At 37.6% G+C, this 21,334-nt stretch overlaps 1 protein-coding gene across 3 annotated transcripts in view; it reads right to left on the bottom strand.

Annotated features, from left to right (window-relative positions):
• SLIT3 (slit guidance ligand 3) overlaps nucleotides 1-21,334 on the bottom strand; it is a 472,709-nt gene that overhangs the window by 416,441 nt on the left and 34,934 nt on the right. For all 3 annotated transcript variants that reach the window (XM_042880662.1, XM_042880663.1, XM_042880664.1), the window contains exon 5: nucleotides 467-538. In XM_042880662.1, coding sequence (XP_042736596.1) covers nucleotides 467-538 — 72 coding nt within the window. The remainder of the gene's footprint in view (nucleotides 1-466; nucleotides 539-21,334) is intronic.

Below are 21,334 nucleotides of genomic sequence, written 5' to 3'. Positions count from 1 at the left end.
CTTCAAAAAACAATGGTGCAAAGCTTACATTTGTCTCCTCTCTGTTTAGGCTGATACTGCTGCCATCAAAACATCTAACACAGGTGTTTGGTTTTCTTGTTTTATTTCAGTAAGATGAGAAAAATATTTAGAAAAAAAAATAAAAACAACCTGCACTATGTCAACATGTTTTTTAGGTAACAAAAGTATGCAGCCTTCTCGTGGACATCTAGACTATAAGCTGCCGCTTTTCACAATTTCTATAACTATACACAGAGAGTTGAGAATAATTCTTCTTGAAATCCCTTTCGTATTTACGACCTACCAAACTACCAGTACATGCAAAGAAAACACAGCACCCTAAAAACCTTTACAACCTAGCAGTTTTAATACCATGAAACCTCTCACCACAGCCAAAACACAAACAATGCAAATCCATGTAAGGATAAGGAACATTCAATAGAAATATAAATTGGATTATACTTACAATCTGGTTAACTTCTGTGTGTTCTGAAAAAGGAGCTCTGGAAGAACTTGCAATTTGTTCTTGTTCAGACGCCTGAAATGTTAGAATCAGAACAAAAATTACATTGCCGTCTCATTTTAAAAGCTTATTCTATTATGCATAAACACAAGAAGCCCCTATTGTATTAAAGCTTATGTTATAAATTCAACACGGAATGCTTTAGGTACGTTAATCATAGATGAGCTAAACAGACCATGCCATCTGTAGACCACCTGCCTACATTCTTGAGATAGGGAGTCAAGTGACAGTCACCAGAAAGTTTGAATGTTTTAATATGGATGAGTACACTTGTATTTATCTTCAGTTTTGCTCTGGACGTCTTCCAGTAGTGAAACGTATGGCTCCCATATTCAGCTTGCAGTGCTCTGAGGAATAATTAGCAGGAGTTATCTGGATTTCTTGTTTGCTTTATAAACATCACAGCACAGTAATTTAAATAACGTGAACAAACGAGTTCATTTCCAGATTAGCTAGTATTTCTCCAGTATGCGCACACAACAATTTTATTCATTCAGAAATTTCTTAAATCTCCACTTTGAAAATACGAGCAGTGTTGAAGAACATATGAAAACACAGAGGACCAGACAAACGCTTGGAGTTTTGAATTACTACCTTTAAGCTGTTCTCTGAATCATTTCTGTAAGAACTAAAGTGTTCATATGCTAGCCCATTTCATTTCGAAAAAAAAATTTATGCTGACGAGCAGATATTATCAATTTTGAAGAAATCTGCCACATTACAAGTTCTTCCAGCTCGGTAGCTACAAAGAAAAGAAAAACCACCGAACCAACACACTCAAACTTTCTCTCCTTGGTAAAAATAAAACAGCCTTGTAATACCTAGAAGAAGTTTCATTGGCAATAGTTTCTTTTTTTTCCTCTCAGTATTTTTTTTCCATTGACAACAAAAACAACTACTTGCTTTCACAGTTCTAATGAATATTATTTGCATATTGAAGTGGGCATAATAATTTCATACAGCTACACCACTCTAAACAGGGAGATGGCTCGTCCACGTGCCTTTGTATTACTGTCTTCTTCCCTCTCCTCTTCCCAATCTAACTTAAATTTCACCTTGATAACAGATGTCTGTTTGCTAGAATTTTGATCACGGAAGATAACTGGAACTTTCAGAACCTACTGATACTTAGCATTCAATATCTGGTGTCCAGTTTCCTTGCAGAGTTATTTCGCTCTCAGAAGTCAAAATTCTTTTTGAATTGAAAGGCCTTCCTCAGAGATCACTCTAACCTTGTGGAATTAGAAGCACAGTCTTCATATGGCTACCATATGAACAAGTCTTGCAAGAGAAAGCGGCAGCAAGGGAAAGGGGAATTATTTACTCCTCTTTCTAACACCTATGACAGATCAAAGACTGGATACACAAGCTTGCTCACAAAGCCTAAACATGTATGCATTAGACATACATGCTGACGTAAGCAGATACAGAAATTGGTTATTTCACATCACTTTTACCAAGTAAGCAATTTAATTTCTAACAAATCAGTAAATGAAACACTAAACATAAACAAAGGAAACACGAAGCACTCGTTTGTATTTGGGAAAGTATATATAGGAGTTTTCTAACTGGATTGTTTTAGCAGTGTGAAATTTCACACTTCTATATTGAATCAAGCTTGCCTTCTCTTTGAAGCTGAGAGTGTGCAACTTCACCCTCAGTAAATTCACATTTTCAGTTAAATATATATATATATTTTATAGAGAAAAAAGTCTTAGAACACAATGAAAAAAATTTGTGAGAATACAGCTTCACATTACAACTTGCTGTTCAAGGGCAGAAAACATTTCACATTGGTCTAAACATGCTGTAAAATTTTAATGCAGTACTGTTAGAAATGAAGAGTTGATTTTTTTCATACTGCAGCAGTAAGCAAACCAAAGCCTCCTGTCAAAGGCCAGCATCATTAAGTCGTTGTAAGTTTGCCTCAACTCACGCATAAGCTTGATTTTCAAAACAACTTATCCCCACATTAGTGCTCCTCTGTGTGATAAGCTCGTGATGCTGTCCTCAGCATACTGCAAGCATACAGTATTACATTATTACAGTCAAACTGGGCTTACAGCTGGTGAGTCACAGAGGTGTAAGTACTGATAACTATGAGAATCTGAGGTAAAAACAAACTGTTTTGGCTCAAGCTATGACGAGACTCCACAACCATTTCCATCACTTCCTAAGACTTGCTTCAGGTTGTAATTTCTGCCAGTTATTTTATTCGCAGATTGATCCTCAGGGGAACACGGCAGACTAACAGGGTATTGTTTCTCTTCAATACCACACACAGCATGTAAACAGATCATAATTCAATATTCACCAAAGACTAGATCAGCCCTTATAAACTTAGATATTTTATGCGCTTAATATAGTCACAATTACTATATACCAGTACACCACCAACAGCCTAGGAAAAAGCCTAATTACACTTACTTCTCTTCCCGGGACTGAGAGAAAGTTTGTTAAGGAAGTTCTTAATATAGAAGTATCAAACTACAGAATAAGATTCTTTTAAACCTCACAGAAGAAACAATGAAGCGTACAAAACCATTTTAACAAACAGAAAAAAAAACCTCTGCATGGTCATCAATAAGCCCTTTTTCCTTCGGTTCGATGGGAAGTGCCAAGCGTGAATGAAATGTAGTGGAACAGCTCCTCATGCATCATTTTATGGGAACTTAATTTTATCCTCATCTACCAGTAGATCCAATGACACAGAAATAAACATCAAGTGCAAAGTGAAGCAAGCACTAGTAAAGCCAGCACAGGGCAGGGCAAGCTCTAATGTAGCACTCTCAAGCAGAACTTCAATGCACTGGCTAAACGTGCTATAAGGAACCAATTTGGTAGCAGCATCTTCACACAGGAAAAAATTAAGAAAAAAATAATAACCACAGGAGCAATACAAAAATTCCCTGTGCTCGCATGAGACTTTTACCTATGGCAGCCTTTCATCTTCATATCGCCATAATCTTGACCCTATCAAGAGGTTCACTCTATATACAGCAGTGCTTCTGATTTTATAATAAATATCTTTAAAAACTTTAAGCCATTTCTATCTATTATCTATCTATTATATATCTATCTAAATGATATCTATCTATCATTTTAATTTATCATTAAAAACTGATAGAAAAGAAGATTATAAACAAAATTTTCTAAGTTTATGTAAAAAGATTTTTTGGAGAGGTCAAAATGTTCCTGCCACACCAACTCCTTTGCATTGCTCAAAGTGAGAGCACAGCCTGGGACTCATAGCACACTACAAATGAAATCATTCATCTGTCCTCTAATGTTAGAAACATGCTGGCTGCACAGTCCGCACAGGCACATCACCATCACTGTACCAATATCGAGGTATGCCTAGAGGAAGGAAGGAATCTGATTATACAGCCAGAGAAGATCTGGTTCAGTTTACTTGACCAGAGACTGCTGGATGAGAATGCAGTTGTTCAGTCTCTGAATTATTTTGAATGGGATATTTTAGAGCTAATAAGACCTGCAAAGTATTTAGGGAATGCAGTGCACTGGGGAGAAAGATACATAATCACCTAATGCCACAGAACAGATTAGCTCCAGAGTTGGACCAGAAGCTGCTCTGTGGAAGCACACAGCACGGAGCTCAAACCAATAAAATCTCCTGGAAGCTGAAGAACTATGCAGAGAGACTCTCCAAAGAGTCACATAGGTGCTGGCCTGACCTGAGTCAGGCAGTAAAGTCTGATCTAATGCATGCCGCCTGTATAGTCAACAACATCCGCGCTGCAAGGCGCTCTGTCATCCAAATTACCTTTAACACCACTGCACATGGGAAATATAAGTTCACACATACTGAACTGTTCTGCTCTTCAAGTCCTCATGCGTGACCTACAAAAGGCAACTGATCACCAGCTTTACTCAGTAGTACTCAACACACAATTAGTGTGTCCCCACGAGTCCACACATCACCTCTGTATGTGACCACCACACCGGTACAGCACAACATCCCCTCACAAGGAACAAACGTTCACCTGTACGTCAGTTGGAATATGTCTTAGGAGCAAGAAATAGCAATGGCTACAAAAACCTTTATTTCTGTATGCTGAAATTTACAACAGAAGTGAACTACAGTTTCTTCTGAAATTACTACAGGGCATTACCACACTTCTCACAGAAAAAAAAAAAACACCAAAAAAAACCCAAACAATTGCTTAGTAAATGGGAAAACTCATTCAAGGGTACCAACTTCCTGTGCTTGGATACAATCTTATTTCCTCCTATTACAATCATTCATATATAGCCAGGCATATGAGCAATCAGCTCTTCTAGCCATCTTACATAGGAACACAAGGGTAAGGAGAGTTTGAAGAACTGAAATACTTCAGGAACATGTACTTCTACAAAATGTATAACACTTAACATACGATAATGTTCATAGCTTGTTTTATATACATACATGCATATTTCCATCCACTACAGTAGTTTTGAATGGTAGCTTTACGTAAAAAAAAAAAAAATCAGCCTTTTATTAGATGTGCCCATGAAGTTTTAAGAGAAGAATAAGTCCTCCCTTCAGCACTACAGACAGCAAGACACGCTACTATTACTTCCTAACATACATATCTTAGGTTACTTGTTGATTTATTCTGGATATTGCAAAAAATTGTTTTCAAGGCAGATATAAAATAAGGTAGAAACAACAACAAAAATTAACTACAATGACAGTGCATCTCCAAGGAGAAAATTCAATATATCTTTAAAATAAGGAAGTCATGAGCTATGATCTGAGAAAGACTCACCTGCTCTTACTGGTCTGCAGAAGAAATCTACTTCTCTTAAACAGAGTACACTAAGCCATTTAAAAATACAAAAAAAAATAAAAATGAGAAAAAAAAGCTTAAAGAGAAAACGTACAAAATACACAAACCAGGAAACAAAATTAAAATAAATTCAAAGATAGACTTGCCTGTTCTTCCTCGCAGCCTCACAGTTTTCTACAGTGTTGGCAGGGGCTATCCATTGCAGCTGAAGTCACTCAAGATTTTACAGGTGCTGGGCTGTAATTTCAGGCCAGGCACATGATAATGATTTTTAACCCTTCCTCTACTTTTTAAGCCTTTTACTTGATACAAGCAACCTCAATCAGCTAATACTAAGATGAGTCAAAGACTGTATTACAGAGGTCAGTTGCAGCTACTCACACTGACTCCAGCAGCTATATGAGCATTAAAAGCAGTGGACTGTTCTCTGAGATAGTCACAGACCTTGTCAACACAGGCAGGCAAGTAGGTATGAGGTAACAATTCCTCCAGAAACACTGCAAAACAGCGTCGGTAGTTTGGAATCCTATTCAGCTATGGCTACTATAAGGTGTCAGCCTCAAAAGAAAAATAAAGAAATAAGTAAATGCATGACTAGGAAGATCTCAGGTGCAACTGCTTAAGCTATCACCTGTTAGAATTAATTGGAAACATGTGAGATGCAGCCAAAATAGTAGAAAAAAAATAATAATAATAATACTTCAGTGCTTTTTCTTTTCTCTTCTTCCAGAAAAGTCATGCTTAATTTCACATAGTTTTTCAAGCTATTGAAATAAAGCCTCTTGTGCTTTAAAGATAGGTATCGCAACATTTATTACCAATTAAAAAGTCTATCTTTAAAAATCAAAATTACATCATGCTTGTAAGCAAAAAAGAAATAGCAAACATTTTGTCTTTTCAAAGCTGTAACCCAGTTCTATTGAGATACTGAGCTGCTGGCCCCATGTAAAACGTCATATTGTCGCATCAAAGTATGGTGTCAAAATTACATTTTAAGATACCACAAATGAGTGCCTCACAGAGCCATAATAACAGAATGCACAAGAAAATAATCTATCAAAAACATGCACAAGATCTGGTTCTTGTATTACACTCCTAGGCCCTGACTATGAGAATGGAAATGTCACCATATTGGATTCCTTGGTTTAACTTTGAAAAGCAGACCTTCATGAATATCAGAAAACTCATTAAGAAGTAAATGAGTACTTGAAAGATTAAAATATTTGTAGGCACCACAGAATGTACTCCAAAACAACTCTGTGACGTAACCCCTGCACAGATACATACTTGGATTTTAAAAAAGGAAGAGCAACAAGGTCTCCACTGGCAGCAAACAAGGACCTCTACAAACTGCTCAGCATACTGTTACAGGTAACCTAAAAATACACAAGTGTGGAGTGTGTTTTTCTTCCCTTAGTAATACAGTGAAGGCTGATTATAAACTCCAGAAAGAGCTAGTGGCATTCAGTGCCTGAATGGCAAAACACCATATAACTCATTGCAAGTTAAACTTGAAAATGTTTCCTTGATTGTTACGTTCCAACTTAACAAATACAGCAGTATCCAACCCAGAAGTCACTTCTTAGAAAGTACATCCATGAAGACATCAACTTAGTCTTCTACAGAGATTTTTCAAGTGTTAGAAATTACCAGAAGGCTGCTTGATGGCACGTTTATTCTCTTAAAGCCGTTGTGTATTTACATGTTGAAGACTGAAAACTTAGAATTTCCACTTCAAGAATGGTCGTATAAGGTTTGGAGAAAGACAATTTTGTAATAAGAGAAAAAATTGGAAGCATTTTTTGGAATGCTATTGATGCTAGCTTGAAAGAACAAACATTTCTTTTTCTGTGCAACAGTCAGTTACTTTGCACAGCAACTGGTGGTTCACCATTAGTGCTAGTTTCTATATTTATATAAGTGACAGACAACTAAGAAAAATATTAAGTAATATTAATGACAAAAGTTAAACTGATGATTCCTGTGATCTCTCTCTGCCACAAGAAACATCAGGCTTTGAGTGTTTTCCATAGAAATATCATTTATGTGCTTTCTTCATTTGCTCTTAGAGTTTCAACTAGAGATCTAATAGTGCCTTACTTGTACAGTGGGTCTAAGCTACTACAGATATTAACTTCTTGCTTTTGGTACATTTTCTGTTTTCTATTCAGTTTATCAGGAATAAAATTCAGTACAAAAAAATGTTAATATATGCTAAGCAATACAAATGCAGATTTTAAGCATGTATTCAAAGAACAGCAAAGCCTTTTCAGGTGATGAAGCTGGTCTGCTGCACAAACTGAAAGTGTTCCCAATGTAAGACTTAAAAAATATTGAACAGCAAGAAGCAAAGCAAGACATACATAATTAGAGTTGCAACCAAGAGACAGGTATGTCTGTACATGGTGTGTATGTTTATACCCAATTATGTCCATATATTCCTCTATGAACATGACTTTTATTATTTCAATTTACTTCACTCAAATCCCTTGTGTTCCAACTCTGGACATTTTCACATGCCTCCAGTAAGCCCCTTTTGCTCCTCATAGATATATTTAGATGCAGATTTCTGTTCTCAAATATTATTCTCACATAATAAAAATAGATACATTACTTCATATCTTTGTGTAACAAGCTGCATCTTCCTACTTCATGATTCAGATAGACTAAAAAAGATGTTTAAAGAATTTGTGAATTTTAAAAGTGACCAGAATACATACTCCAATGTATTTTTGGCTCATTGTAGTGTTTCTTTTTTTGTTGTTTTGAAATGGGCCGCATGTAGCACAACAAAAGTTTCAACAAAAGTCACACCTCCTTTCCCCTACCAAAAATATTTTGCATATATACTTCAGTCCCTTAGAAAGTTATGTCTCTTATTTATTTCCATGGAAACTACAACTGACACAAAGAGCACAACAGTACTATTTGATAGAGAAAATTCTTAGCTACAAAGCCCTGTTTTTCAACAGGCACCACCATCAGCTACACACTTTCTCCATTAATGAGAGTCTACAAATGAGAGTCCATAAAGAGTGCATTTATGATCAAATGCTATGATCATAAAAATTTGCACCAGAAGAGGTTTCACATCATTTTTGCTAGGAAAATGTGGCCCTCTCAGTCCATCTTTGAGCAGCCCAAAGAAAAGAAAAGTCAGAAGGCACCAAATCCAGACTATACAGTGGATGCTGTTCACTCCAGCCAAGACTGGCAATGTGCCCCTCAGTCTTCAAAATGCTTTGGCGACTGGCATTATTGCCTTACAAAAGAAAGACTCTCTTCTTTGACTTGACTCTGGAAGCTCAAGACTTCAGCTTAGTCAGCATTGTGATGTAGTGGTCAAAACTGATGGTTTGCTTGAGTTCCAGAAAGTCCAGAAGGATCACTGCCCCTCTATCCCAAAAGACAGTCAAATCACTCTTCCTGCATATTGAACTTTATCTTTGATGGAGAATTTACATGGGACCAACCCACGGACTGCCATGTTGACTGCAGATCATAGTGGTTTTGCCACATCTTGTCACCGATAATAACGTGATCCAGGAAACTGGATCTTCAGCCTCATATTGGTTCAGTATGTTCTAACAAACTTGTATACGGTGTTCACTATCTTCCTTGGAATGCAATTATGGGACCCACCTAGAACAAACATGATGATATTCCAACACTGCCTCCATTTCCAAGGCAGCGAAGCTGATATTCATCTCCATACACAGTTCCCAGGTCACAATCCAACAATTTGCATGGATGAGCTGATCACAATATTAACTTCATGATGCAACACTGTGCATGGCCATCTGGAATATCTTTCACATTTCTGTTGCCACTGCTGAAACTCACCATCCACCACCTCACTGTACTCTCATCCACTTTTGATCTCCACAAATGTTCACTGTCAATCAAAGTCAGTGGGAGCCATTTTTTCCACAAGGAGGAATCCAATCCCATGCCTTTGCTTCATAAGCGCTTCCATGTTAGACGCCATTTCATCAGACTGCCCCTCTGCTGCCATCTGTTGCACAGCAACAAAATGTAATGGAATATTGGTGGGAGGTTCAAACTCTACTGCCATCACACCAACACCTGCCTTTGACATTGTGGACAGACATAACAAAATAGGAGGCGTAACTTTCAGAGCAGATCTCAACAAGTGCCAGGTATTCCCCTTCCTCCCTCAGCCCCTCACCCATCTGGGGGGTCCCATGTCCTGAAGGCAAGGGGAGGAGGGAAACAAAGGCAACTACAAGGTCAACGTCAATCACTGACTATCAAGGGCTCTTAAAACAACAATGGAGAAGTTATTAACTGTGAAATTCCTACCTTCCTGGCTCCAACCAGGCTAATAATATTTCTTTCTCTGTCTGAACCTGGGATAGGAGAAACTTAACTATTAAGATCCCCCTGACTGTTAAAAAGAAACAGCCAGTGGAGGTTAGAAAGAGAGAATGCTGCCAACCTAGCAGTAGTTTGAAGTTTATCACAGCGAAATAGAAGGGGAAAAAATCTACAACTATATGGGTTTTCATGTTTATTTCCTTTTTTTTTATTTTATTTTTCAGACAAGTTCTGTAGGAATAGAAGTATCTCAATTTTGATAAGAGAATTTTTAAATCGCTTTCGAATCAGTGGTCATGTTTTCTTGGAGGGGATACTTCCTCTGGAATATGGACTTAGCTGGATCTCTTGTATTTACATAATAGGAAGGGTCGGTTCTAGATCAGAGGATGCTGTCTCACGGAGTTCAATTCACAATGAAAGCAAACAGGAGCTACAGCTGATCTAAATTAAAGGCATGATCAGTAGGAGGGGAAAATAAAAAGTTCAATACATAAATACAACTATACATAGCAAGATAAGAGTCATCAACTTCATAGGTCTGTAGCTATTCAGATATGGGAAACAGTTTTCTACATCATATAAATCTACATAAAATGACTATTTTAATCAGCCACTCATAAAAACTTATCCTTCTCAGTCAATCATTTCAGTTTTTTGTTCAAAAAGAATTGAAATTACATTGTTGTCTATTACAAATTACAAAGAAGAATCCTATTTCAATGATCATGCTGTTGTTTGTCACTTACTTGCTCAATATCTTTTTGTTCTCAAAGCCTGAATAGCTAATGGAAGATTCCAGAAAGTTCAGAGAGAATGATATAAACCGTCAGCTCTGCTATTGGGCCTTGTAGTTACTTAGGTTTTTAGATTACAATAACAACCTAGGGTTTTTTTTGTGTTTTCTTTTTAATATATAATAATCAGCTAGTTTTTACCGTTGGAAAACACGCGATATCTACTAACCTCTGGATTACACATCTGCTTCTCTACCAAGCTTTACTGCAAAATCAAAGCATTACATGTTTGTCAAGATATTAGTGGTACTCTATTCCTTTGCAAGTTCAACACCTTTCAAACTTGATTTGAGATCTGTATTCTTATTACTACATAATATTCAGCTCATTCTTTAAAGTCAGAGGTACTCTGCTTTTAAATTTTTAAAAGGGCTAGTTTTAATGGAGCAGCCCAGCTTTTAACACTCGGTAATTACCCAAGTAACATTGGGCTCACTCTCCAATTTGGTCATTTATTCTGTTTCACACTCAAAGCATCTGGGTCTCATTTGGCAATAAACAAGCTGGTTTCTTTCCTCCTTTGTTATAAAGAGCTCTATAGCATTGTCCTTGGAGAAGAGCCTCGGGGAAAATGATGTAGTTGAAGCAATTTCTAAGACTTCCTTTAAGAGAGAAGCGGTTACATCACAAGCTTGGGTGTAACCAAGAAGCAATAAAAATGAAATAACACATAACAGCAGACTCAGGCAGAAAGACGGGAGTTATTGAATTCTAAGAAGTTTCTAAGTTTTCTTTTCTAAAGTATACTGACTTAGGAAACAGTGAAGTAAGAACACAGCCAATTTCATTCACTGGTTTCATCAGAAAACCCTGCCATCATCGAGAAATATGTTGCTGTCATTAATGTAACTTCTTCACTTGTTTTCTAACACTTAGTTTTGTAAGACACTGCATCCACACACACACACACACAAAAGTCAACTTTATCCATTACTTTTGCGCAGCATCTCTTTATATTAACAAACAGGGAAATAAAGCCAGATGATTTAAAACGGAATTTCAATAAGGTTACTATGAGGAAGTCCACTGCAATTTTACAGGATCATGGTTTCAAATACACGAATTTTGTTTACATGAGATGGTAGTACAGAAGCTTTTCCAAGAACTGTGAAAGTCAGCACTGCATGTTGCTAAGATTATGTTTTTTAGAAAGAAAACTGTTTACAACAGTTACAACTTTGAGATTCCTTATTACAAACACAGCAGACTGGGTGGTCCTGGTTCACATTTTCAAGGCTGTCAAAAGCAATGAGCTCCACTAGTAACTTTTCATTAGACTGAAAAAGATTATCCATCCTCTATCAGAAGCAGACTACATTTCTCTTTGCAGGAAAAAGCAATGTACAAACTGGTAACTCGAGTTTTCAGCTCTCCATATAAGAATCCTTACTTTTCTTACAAGATCTTTTTACGTGGAAAAATATGTTACAAGATGAATGATAAAGCTATTGTGTAAACATTATACACAGGTTTCCTTTGTCTGGGAACAAATTGTTAACAAGCAAAAATAAGTATGAGGAACAGGTTTTAAATTTAAACATTTTCCCAAAGACAACACGATTAAACAAAAAAGATCCAATATCATTTATACATGCATTAAGGCCTGAGGTCAGCTCTCTGCATCACTGAGAAAGGGGCATAAGGGTTAGCACCAAACTAACTGAAGGAGGAACAGAGAATCTTACTAACAGAGAATGTTTATTGATGGCAGTGCCAATCCAATAGGCAAGCCCATAAACACAGAAGCAGCAGATGTCAGCTAACAGACAATCCCTTACCATGCATGCATTTATGAAACCCAACTACATGCATTCAGGGTGGCAGCTCATACCTGACTGTCCCAGACCCTGACATGTAACATTTCACATTTTCTTTTAACTGTCATTCAAATAAATACAAAAAGGCTTGGTCACTTTGAAACACAGAGACACCGCACAAGATATTGCAGAAGATAGCCATGTCTCAGTTTCTGCAGTGCTTTAAATTTAATGGTCATGCCCTCTTATTTCAAATCTTAAAAAAAAAAATTGGGAGTTCACACAAAATCTTTGAATTTTTATATCTTCAAAACTCTAACGCTAAGTGGAAAAAAAGTAGTTACTTTCTAACTATTGTTCCAAAGCCTATGTGAGAATAATCGGACTTTATCCAAGAAACCTATAGAATCTATTGCAATATCCCTAGATGTTCAACACTGTTTATATTCAAACAGATTTTGTGAAGTCAGTAAGATAGACGTGGTGAAGATGTTATCCTACACTAATGAGTAATCTCTCCAGCCCAGCACTGGAACTTTATGAAGAAAGCAAAATGCAAATTCTAGTGTGCACATCTCCAAGCTGTGTTACCCCTGTTAACGAGGCTTAAAAGCTCATATTAATCAAACTAACCATTTCCAGAAGTCAGAAATACCTGTGAATAATTAGCTAAACTTGCAAGTGGAACTACTGTTTCAATTTTTACCAGAAGGAACAGAACAGTATTCCTATTTATCTGCTTAATAACTCGATACCAGCCTGGCTCACCACGCCTCTCCATATATAGTAAAGAATGCTTCTGTGGCAACGTGTTGCTCCTTCCTCCCTGGGGCTATATGCCAAGCAGAACTATTAAAATACGAAGGCAACCATAATCATCTTTTGCCTGAAATTAAACTGGATGCTTAACAAAGGATGCATCTTCCAAAGCTAACAGAATGAAGACAGGGAAATAATTAAGTGGAACAAAGAACACGCTGCATATTCAACATAAATTCAAGTGCTTTATCACAAGCCTATGGGAATGACTTATCTGAAGTTATTCAAATGATATTTTCATCACTATTAAGCCATAAGGGGTAACTGGCCACAAAAATCCACAGTTGTAACAGAGACTCTAATCTAAAAACACTCACTTTCTCTGATAATTACCTCCAATTCATTATCGTCTTCCCAAGAAATTATCAATTGCAGGGGTCAGCTTTTCCTGACATACCTCAGTACCTATAGTTTGTATTTATCTCATGTGCCTAATACACTGCATCACACCTATCCCATTAAGAATGACTGAAATCAAATGGACAGAGCACATGTAAGAACCCTAGAAATCTCTTTTTTCCAGGCAATTCTCGTATCATAACACCCTGAGGGGAAAAAAAAGAAATAACTGGAGATCATCTCTAAACAACTGGAAATGTAATGCTAGAGTTAGCTATAAGGCAATACGAATTAGTTAGTTCTATTCTATATGGAAGGTTGCAGCTTGAGTTGAGCTCCAGCTAAGTGGATATGGATAACTTGGAACTGGGCCAGAGGAAAAGGGTATATTCTTATGACCAATGTCAGATATTCTGCCATTATGACCAATGACAGAAAGGCTGCAGGACCTACATATTCATATACATACTTTTCCAAAGGTGGGGGGAGGGAGAGGGAGGAGAGATGTTAAGTACTTTGAAATCATCATTACTCAGAAATGCGATTATTTAAAGGCTGCTGTGCTTGACAGCATGAAATTCATGGAATTTCTAAGACCACATGCAGTATAATCATTCAAATATGAGAAAGCTCACAAAAGCACCACCCTTTTGATAAAATTATTTAAGCTAAACAAAGCTCATCCAAATTATTCCAGACCACTGACAAAGCAGTTCTTACCCAACAGCAACACAAACCTTGAAGTATTTCCTACAGCCTCTGAAGAAATGAATTCTAAATCTGCAAGTGTTTTGCTTAAGCAAATACCCCTATAAATCTTCATCAGATATTAAAAAAAAAGTGCTAAAATCAAACAAACAAGCCACAAAAGTTTTAATGTTTAAAACTTCTGATGTAACGTTAAATGCTAATCAGCTATTCCAAGCAAATTATGGTCACATTGTAATGGAGTGTCATTATTCCATTTGCTTTGTAACCATTCTTTCAGAAGCTTAAGAATTCTGTGGTTACAGAACCCCTTACACACATAAATGAGACCCAAATTTGCTTTTGCATGAGTTCTTATAGGTCAGTGATCTACTATGAAAATGTTTTTGATGAAACCAGGCTTGTTTATTATCATATTGTTAAAATAAATCTCGTTGCTGTGCAGACCTGGCCAGAAGTACTAATGCAAACCAAACCCAATTCACTGAAGCATGCATCCTGCGTTCTTGCTGGCAGTCCTTTGCCTCTCTTGCACTTTTCCTGTATTTGGATTCCTCCTGTGCAGACCTGTTGAGAGAGCTGCTAATAGTTTCCTCAAGAGAAGAGGTGCCTTTTTAAATTTATTATTATTTTTTAAATGTTTACAAAAGAAAGGAAAGGTTCACCCTTGGACCAGCAATAACAACAAGTTTGCCTGCCAGCAGCGGCTGAGTAATATGTAATTGTAATTACATGCTACAAACAGACATAGTAACCTGAAATTTGAGGATATTAGTGCCCTCTAGGACTCCACCGAATGTAGTAAATGGGCACTGTAATTTTCTCAACTGTATGCACCCAATCAAAAGGAAAAAAAAACACCAAAAAACCCAGCAAATTTATACTTCTTCAAATGAAGATAAATGGTCTCTCATACAATTTCTCATTTCAGAGATATTTACCTTGTTTATTGAATAGTCTATTAAAGAAAAGGGAATGCTACCATATTTAAAAAATACCATTTGTAAGAAAGATGTATTTCTCATGTGCCAGGATGCACATAGTATTAAACCTACTGTCAATAGTTACGGAGCAAGTTTTACCACGTTGATGTTGGCCTTCTTTCCTGAATTCATCTGCAACTACTTACTCAGCTCTAGGACTTCAAGAACAAAAATCACAAGATCTTACGGCAACATGACATCCTGCCATGTTTTTTATGGCAGAATACAAAAGGACAAGACAATTTTTGCTTCTTTCAAATGACCATGAGAAATCTCCACTATTTCCAAACACAACCTGCATCTATCACAAACACAGTTCATTTGTGCAAAAAAACAACTACAAATTCCAATGCTTGATCTAATTTCAAGAAAAGCTAATGTAAGTTCTGTGCTTTAAGAAAAAATGTAAAGGCATCAAAATCCAGATGTCTCTTATCCCGGAGGTAACACCATGCTCAGAGTACTTTACATGGCTAAGAAATGCTGTGTTTTTTCCAGTGTACAACATCAACAAAGTATGCCTCCAGAAAAGCCTCAAACAGTTTTTTCATGATTAAGCTTTTCTTAACCTTTTATAGTTTCCCAGTGACATTTCTTAGAATTATCCAATCTTTTCAGAATGTGGCTGAAACTACATAAAGTCTTTGAAATATAAATGCTGCCAGCTGTATTAGGACAATGAGCAGGACACTGACTTCTGGTATAAGCAGAATGTAGACAAAGTTTAGCTTCTACAAATTGCTTCAAACCTTTTAGGTTGTTGTTGTATTTCCCCCCCCCAGTACAGCCTTCCTACACTAGAGATCTGTGTTTACTTCTGAACCACCATGTCTCTGAAAACATGGACACAACAGAAGCACATATACAGCGTGCTCACTGTTCTACAGTTATACACATCAAGTTTTATTCTCAAGCCTAATATATTCTTAGGATTTTACCAGTCACCCAAAAAACATCTTCAATTTTGCCCCTGAAAAATAGCTTGTTTACTTTCAAAGTTTTAGCAGTAACTCATCTCTGTGGTGCATCTACTGAAGAAAATCAAGGAGTTTTTATAAAACTTTAATCACTTTTCAAGATTGTGGCAAGAAATTGTGCTACCATTTAGGGGAGCTAACTACTACTTAATAGAATGCTTTAACAGACTAGAGCCATGCTAACCAACACTACGTGTTGCTGGACACCACTAAAAGCTGAGGATTTTCAACAAAAAAGCTAAAATTAGGAGTTGTGCTAAATATGAAAGCATCAAAATTCAACGGGAAAATCAATGTATTTGGGACTTCCAAAATAATAAGGTGCTCCAAAAAGCTCAAAGTATTCTTGTTTTGGGATGTGCACTTACTACTCAACCAATATGTGAAAGTTGACTATTTCTGTACAGTACCATTCTATATTAGTAGATGTATGGGAACTGCTGAGTCACGGCCTGAACCTCTGATTGATCACCTGAGGCGAGCCATGAGTCAGCCAGAGGAGCACAGGTGAAGGCAATTCACCTGTGCTGCCGGAAGGGGTGGAGCCAGGCTCCCTCCCCTCCTAGACCTATTTAAGAGCTGGCTACCAAAGGGAAAGGATCTCTTCTGGAGATCACCTCTCTTGGTGTTTTGTGGTGAGCCCAGCTGAAGGGTAAGCTCTTCCCAAAGTTCTTTACTAGGAGAGTGGTTAGGCCCTGGAACGGGCTGCCCAGGGAGGTTGTGGATGCCACGTCCTTGGACGTGTTTAAGGCCAGGTTGGACAGGGTCCTGGGCAACCTGATCTGAATGTGTATGTTTGGTGGCCCTGCTAGGCAGGGGGGTTGGAACTACATGATCCTTGGGGTCCCTTCCAACCCGGGTGATTCTGTGATTCTGTGATTCCACTTATTCTCTTTTTGTTATCATTGTCTACTTTGCCCAACTCTCTTGATTACATTGTGATTATAACATCTTGATATCTATTGATTATACAGTAGAAAAATAGTGCTTGTAAACAGTATAAATAACAGAAAACATTGTTATTACTATTCTGAGAATCTGCATTATATAGACCACACTTGAGCATTTTCTTCAGTTTTTAACTGTTGTGAGAAGCTTGACTTGACATGGAAATGTAAATAAGCGAAAATTTTATAACATTCCTTTGCAACAAGAACAATTTTTTTGGACTAGCACATTTCTCAGGAAAGCTACCAGCTTTGCCCATGTTTTTGCTAAGTCAGTCTTATAGGAAACAGGATTTCCTTACAGGTGATTTGACAGCATTCCTTTCAAGTCAGATTTCTAAAATGAGCTTCTTAGTGAGGTGGTGAGAGGCAGATGTTAAATACCTCCTGCTCTAGACATGGAAAAAAAAGTGAAACTTCCTGAAATGTCTCAAACCTGTCCTCTGAAAGAGAAGGCATTCCTAATTCCTCAGTCCTAGGCAGCTAGTTCAGTACAAGCAAAACACGGTTTGAAAAAGACGACCAACAGTTCAGATTCTCGCATCAGATGAAAAACAAAAAACACCAATAACGTAACAGCTTGGCTGAGTCAGACTTATAGCCCATCGAGATCAGTATCTTGTTTCCAGCAGTAGCAACATGCGGATGTATGCAAAGGCATAAACTACAAAGGCATGCGTGATACTCTTCTACTAGCTTTGCTTTCAGCTTTTTTCAGCTACACTTAGCTGATAAAGATTTTGCATTTTTATGATACCTCAACAGATCGGTCTTGCTTCACAAACCCAGCCACTCTTCTGCTGGGACATCTGTGAACTTCATTTCATTCTTTACAAGTTTTAACATTTTGGGATGTTTTCCCCATTTTTCCCCATTGATCAACTCTGAATGGCAACTACTACATCATTCCAGAGTCACTCAACTTCACAAGGTCCTCAGTGAGGATTAAGCCTGTCCATGAAACAGTTTTTTTGAAGACTAGATAAGCATGATGGAGATGCAGGACTAGACCTCAGCAACTCTGCTAGCTGACTTGATCTTTACCATGCAGGTTGTTTTCACTGATACATCTAACAGCACTGAGTGGCAAATTCATACGAGTTCTCTAAGAAGGAAGGGACAAGTCTGGAAGTCTTGGTCCTAATCAAGCCATTCTAAAAAGTTTTGTCTCTCTGGAAATTATATCTGTGGCTTAGAAAACTGATAAAAATGAGTCACAATCATTTCATTTTTAAAGTGAAGTTATTACTCATCCCACAAGCACAGAGACAATTCTTTCCCCTTTCAAGAAAGGAAAGTATTGGGAAAGACAGAATGTGACTTAGCTACAGACTAAAAATGCAGAAGAGCTCTCGCTTACTGCAAATCACACAATGAGGAACAACAAATCACTCTTTTTGGTCCACATGAAAAGATGGGACAAGGTAGGAGATTGTAGCATGAGACTAACATGGTGTGGTGCAATAAACATGGACAAATAATGAGAAAAAGGTAACAACAAAGACCAGTAAAACCTGTATGAAACCAGGCCCCAAAAAGAAATGCAAGGCAGCACACCAACAGACACTCAAAGAGCTGCACAGTGCCACGCGAAGATGCAGCACATTCCTGATGAACTTGCACATAGTTATGACATATTCAGGGACTATATTTTATTTCAGGTGAACATTAAACACTGAGAACTTCTCCTTTGCTTCTGCCACCAAAGCTAAACAGGAACTCCAATGCAACTCTTATTACGTCACTGCGGGAAAGCACTTCTCCAAGATAAAGACAAAAGGCAGGGACAGGGAGTACAATTTCCTGTAATCTGTAGAAACAGCATGTGCATACCTGTAAACAGCACTAATGATACTGTGGAGACTTTTCCTTCCTCTAGCCTTAGGGTTCTGAAGCAGGATCAAATTACGGAACTCTGTGCAAAAGCTTAATGTACTTAAAGTACTTTGTGAACTTAGAAAGCTGGTATGTAAGTATCTGTTGATACCTTATTGCTAATCAAGGTCCAACCATCATGCAGATAGAGTAATGTTGTCACCACCTAAGTGGTAAAAACTACATCTTGGCCACTTGGAAGACCCACTATCAAAGAAAAGAAAAAACAACACTACAATTCAATTCTCAAAACCGGTATTAACACTGTACCTATGCAAGTTAAATCAGACAGAAATAAATCTGTCATTTTCCCATGTATTTTCAGAGGGATTGTCTGGAAAGAAAACTTCAGGCCAAATACTAAATACTGGTGAGTAACCAAGAATGGCAGTGACTGTCCTAGGAAGATCCTGCAGTACAGCGTGCTCCATCCTCCACAACTGTGTCAGTTGCATCAAAGAAGAAGACCAGTAACACCTCTTCAGATATTGCACCCAAACATTCTACCTCATCACACTGGAATTCTCAGTGTCAACAGTCATTTACTGGAGTGCGTCTGGGACAACAATAGACTTCTCTTGAAAATGCAAGATTAAAAAGTGCCTTTTCAGATGTCTGTTGTAGATTTCCCTCCCCTCTCAACCCAGACAATCTTTCAGATGTTAAGGGCAAAAACATGAACAAATATCAAAAAATATGGCTTGAACTTGCAAGTCAGGAGGCCAATGGCACCAGGAGCTGCATATTACCAGCTCAAAGATTCAGGCAACATAAAACACAAGAGCTAGCTATTCTTCAAATCAGGAGAACATCATGTCTGAAGATGCCAAAAACTGAATATCATTTTATTTATTCTTTCTCAGCTCTATCAAAGAGTTGCTAAGCTTACAACTGGTCTTAGAAACTGATTCCTGCCATTTACAGAAGTTTACTTTGTTGACACACAACATTAGATAGTATAGGTTCATCTCACCCTACTGATGATGCACTGTTGCAGCAATAATTCCTCTCAGTATGAAAGATAAATGCAGGTTTTGACACTTGTACACACTTCCTTAAAAGTCAGGGGGAAATCTTAGTTATTACACATGGATGACAGGAATGAAATACCATTCCTCCCAAATGCAAAGAAGGCAACTTTCAAGATGCCTCAGCTGACCTGGATTACCATTTCTGTCCTCATCTGAAGCTAAAAGATCCTGTGTGAAGAGCAGTCCCAAGAGCAGGGCACAGAAAGGAGGGTGATGTTTTGCACTCCTGGAGCACATCATGCGCCTCAGTAGTTTGGTAGCAAACCAAGCACAACCCAACTTACGCACCTCAGTTTGAGAAGGAAGAAGGAAGTATGTAAATAATGAAATTGATGAAATATCAGCTCACAGCTCTAAATCCATTTGACTGCAATTTCAATCTCCTGCATTTCCAGATAAACATTTCATGATTACCGATCTCAAACTGGATATGTTATCCAAAATGTCATAGGGAAATGCAGACAGAAAACAAAGCTTCCTTCTGAAAGGTTACATGCAAACTGTCTTTCATATTTACAAATCCATATGGCTTCACAAGTGAAAAAAGCATCATGTGTGCAATTCCAGAAATTCTTCTAAACTGCACACACTGCAAACCTTGTATAAACACCATAGATTTGTCTGCGCTGCCAAAGATTTGCAATAAGCTTTTGTTTACAACAGCAGAGAACTGTCCAATGCCTTTATTGTTTTGCCTGCTCTGAAGCACTTAGCAAACTTCCACTCTTCCTGTTAATTATGGAAGATGCTTTTTGTATTACATGATTTATTTAAAGCCTACTCAATCTCAATATATTAAATCCAGATTGTGAAGCATCTCATTACAATTCTTCTCCTTAGCATCTTTGGTCGCTAATACAAATTTGACAGTACTACACCAAATAAACTGACTTCAGTACCGTTAATCAAGCATTTAGGAAGCAGCTTACAGAGATCCAAAACACAGTGGTTTCTCTTCTGCTAAAGGTCAAATACAATTGCCATTCTGACCTTGGTCTTAGCACATACAAAACCAAAACCATATACATATATGCTAGGGTTAAAATTTGGTTCTAGTTTTTGCGCATTTGGTTTTTTTTTAAGCTAATTAATTTTCCTAACTTTGAAAAGATTTGATTTGGCCGTGCTTATACATTTTCCCCACTCCTTTAAACAACAAAAACATGGTTTTAGTGTTTTCAGATGTTGAGATCTTTTATGCTAGCTAAAGACACTGATTTGAGTAGAAAGAACCAGCCATCAGCCAAAGTCCAGCCTTTTGAAGATAATACAGTTACGTGACAATTTCTGGCAGTTGGCTATGGAGAAGTCAGGATCAGCTGGTGTCTTAGATCGTGCATCATTTTTCACATAAACGTGTGACATCTGGCTCTGAAAGAAATTTCAGTTCATCTTTTAGGCCCACCAGTGTGCCTCTTTCCTCTTGCTCCTCTTTGCATACGAAATT

The sequence above is a fragment of the Lagopus leucura genome, unplaced genomic scaffold (genome assembly GCF_019238085.1).
Source record: "Lagopus leucura isolate 7727_CA_CO unplaced genomic scaffold, USGS_WTPT01 Super-Scaffold_100027, whole genome shotgun sequence".
Taxonomy (NCBI): Eukaryota; Metazoa; Chordata; class Aves; order Galliformes; family Phasianidae; genus Lagopus; species Lagopus leucura.
Note: the sequence above shows the minus strand (reverse complement) of the source record. Positions and strands in the feature narration are given on the sequence as shown.